A 3124-nucleotide genomic window follows, 5' to 3' on the forward strand; every position below is an offset into this window, starting at 1 on the left:
ATTCAACCTAGACTCCCCCCACGCAATTGAACCCTTCTCCTTGTTCTGTCATCAGGTACCCACTGGAGAACAGCCTAATCCATTCTCTTGGGCCCCCTCTTTCTAGTGTTTTTGATAAGCAGTTATTCATTTATATTCCTTTCTTCTTCTTTTTTGGTTCTATCTTTAACATTATTCTTCAGTTTTCCTTCTAGTCCTCACTCTATAATTTGCTTCTCCAGTCCTCTCTTTTCATTACTATTTTTTTTTTCCCCTCTCTGCTGGACTCTTCCAGTTTTCCACCATCTTCAACATTGCAGTAGGCCCAGCGATACTGAACAGTGCTCCAGATGGGCATCCGAGCATATTACACAGAGTTTTGAGCTTTTTGCCCCTTGTTAGAAGGCGGGGCTCAGTAGCATCACCTTACAGAAGAGCTTTCCTTACTCTTATTTAAAGCTGGGGCAACCCCTGACCTTAACAGCACTCCCGGGGACGCGCGCCGAGGGCTGCGCCGTTTCCCGACGAGCCATGCCCCGAAAAGCCCGTTCTCTCCCCAGAGGCCCGCATGTCGCGCACACCAGCCGGCGCGGCCGCCTTCCCGACCCCAGGGAAAAGCGAGCGCCCGGGCCTGGCTCCCGGGGAGACGCAGAGCGACTGCCGGCGGGGGTTTCGGACCCGCTGGAGCCGGGCGGACTGGGCGCGCGCCCCAACGCCCCCGGCCACGTGGGGACCCCGGTGCCAGGCTCCGGCTCCAGCCTGGCCGAGCTGCCGCCCGAGAGACCGGCGGTCCCGCCCCCGACCGCCACTCCCGCGCGGGCGGTCCGGGGGCCAGCAGCCAGGGACCCGCCCGCCGGCCCTACCTGGGCACGGCCCGTCGCCATGCCCCGCGGCCCGCGGCTTCTCCAGCGGGCCCGGCCCCGAGCTCCGCCCGCTCCGGGCTGGCAGATCCCGCGCCGCCTCGCCTCGCCTCGGGCCGGAGCAGGACACGCTCCCCACTGGAATCCACTGGCGGTGCACTGACATGCTCACACCTCACATGCTCAGGAACATCTATGACCACTGCCCTTTCCCTCCCTTACTACCCCGGATTCTGCTGGCTGCTTTGCAGGGGCCAGGGCATCTAGACAAAGTCGGAGTTGATGAGGGGTCAAGCACTAAGCAGTTAGAGGCTTGATAGAAAGGGAGTAAACCCAGGGGTGAGCGCTGTCAGAGATAAAGCCCCACACAGTCAGTTTGTGTTACATCATACCAGAGAGCTGACCCACAAGTTCTGCCCAATAACAGATTTTTGTTGATGCAGAGGGTTGCTTTTTATATCTCTCCCCCTTCACCCGTACATTCTACTCTTTTTTTTTCTAGTTAAGTCTACTGCTTTCTCCTCTGTTGATTTTTTTTTACCTTCTCTATTTAGTTTTCGCAGCAAGACTTAATTCATATATTCTTGTTTTTTCCCCTCATTCCCTCCTTTCTTTCATTTTTTTTTCTACTACCTCCATTGTTCAACTCTCACTTGCTATCGTCCATTTTTTCCTGTCTTTTATATTCTTCTTTCTTTTCCCCTGCTCCGGGCCCTACCTGGGCAGCGGCCCGCTCGGCCATGGCCCCCCCAGTCGGGCGGCTGCGCGGGGCTTCTCCAGCGGGCCCGGCCCGGCCGAGCTCCGCTCCCGCTCCGGGCTGGGCAGATCCCGGCGCCGCCTCGCCTCGCCTCGGGCCGGAGCAGGACACGGCTCCCCACTGGAATCGGCAGCTTGGGGTGTGCACTGAGCATGCGCACGAACTGCACATGCTCGGTAACATCTGATGAAGCCACTGCCCTTCCCCCTGCCCTTACTAGCCCCGGGATTCTGCTGGCTGCTTTGTGCAGGGGGGCGGGCAGGGTCTGAGCAGGGGTCGGAGGTTGATGGGAGGGGGGGTCAAGCAGCTGGAGGCAGGGTTAGGAGGGGGCTGGGGGGATGAAGAAGAGGGAGTTAAACCCAGGGGTGAGGCGCTGTCAGAGGATAAAGCCCCAGCACAGGCAGGGGGGTGACACTTACCCCAGGGCTGAGCCCCCAGGGTTTGCAATAACAGGGTAGGGGGAGCAGAGGGGCTTTTTTATCTCCCCTCCCACAGACAGCACCTCTCAGCATAGTCACTGCTGCTCCTCTTTGATGTAACCTACTGAGGTGCTGCAGCAGGAGGCTTAATTCAGTGACACTGGGCCTTCCCTCAACCCCCCTGCAGTTCCCCAACACCCTCCAGTGGTCAACTAGTTACATGCAGTGCTGCCAATTTTGTCCTTGCTTGGAAATTGAAACATAAATACCCAGTCTAAAAGCAGATAGAGTGTATGATAAAATACTTGTACCTGAAAAAGTATAATAGGTTTGAAAAGTCTAAACAAAGACTAGCATCCTCATACAGCTGTTGTTTTTGCTGACATGGTCAGCGCATTGGTTTCAGCGATGTTGGCCAACCTTACAATTTGAAAATATGATTTGTAAGCAAGGTCTGAATGAGCTCTGCCCTGACAGCTAGCAATGAGCCAGGGATGGGGGAAAGGCTTTAGGACCAGGCGGTATTTACATGAACTCACCTACTCTGCCAAGGCATCCAGCAGATAGAGCTGTGTTGCCCAAGTGATCAGTTTTGACTGATGTTGGGAATTTCTATACTAAACATTTTTATTATAATTAATTTTTACATAAAAACAGCCATATTGGGTCAGACCAATGGTCCATCTAGCCCAGTGTCCTGTCTTCCGACAGTGGCCAACATCAGATGCTTCAAAGGAAATTAACAGAACAGGGTAATTATTGAGTGATTCATCCCCTATCGTTCACTCCCAGCTTCAGCCAAACAGAGGCTCTCAGAATATGGTGTTGCATCCCTGCCCATCCTGGCTAATAGCCACTGATGGACCTATCCTACACAAACTTATCTATCTCTTTTTTAAATCCTGTTCTAGTTTTGGCCTTTACAACAGCCCCTGCCAAAAAGTTCCACAGGTTGACTGTGCATTGTATGAAGAAAGACAAGGTTACTTACCCCTGTAACTGTTGTTCTTCGAGATGTGTTGCTCATATCCATTCCATTTAGGTGTGTGCGCGCCGCGTGCACAGCCGTCGGAGAAACTTTTTACCCTAGCAACACTCGGCGGGTCGGC

The 3124-nt window shown here is 54.1% G+C and overlaps 2 protein-coding genes across 3 annotated transcripts in view; one reads left to right on the plus strand and one right to left on the minus strand.

Moving 5' to 3' along the window:
- The window catches only part of LOC116828393 (uncharacterized), a 666188-nt gene that overhangs the window by 67763 nt on the left and 595301 nt on the right, over positions 1–3124 (plus strand). The window lies entirely within an intron of this gene.
- LOC116828412 (zinc finger protein 783-like) overlaps positions 1–3124 on the minus strand; it is a 169972-nt gene that overhangs the window by 40553 nt on the left and 126295 nt on the right. For both annotated transcript variants that reach the window (XM_032786626.2, XM_075062083.1), the window contains one exon: positions 1558–1687. In XM_032786626.2, the coding sequence (XP_032642517.1) occupies positions 1558–1581 (24 nt within the window). In that variant the 5' untranslated portion in view covers positions 1582–1687. Of the gene's footprint in view, positions 1–1557; positions 1688–3124 lie in introns of those variants that run through there.

The sequence above is a fragment of the Chelonoidis abingdonii genome, chromosome 2, assembly GCF_003597395.2.
Source record: "Chelonoidis abingdonii isolate Lonesome George chromosome 2, CheloAbing_2.0, whole genome shotgun sequence".
Lineage (NCBI taxonomy): Eukaryota > Metazoa > Chordata > Testudines > Testudinidae > Chelonoidis > Chelonoidis abingdonii.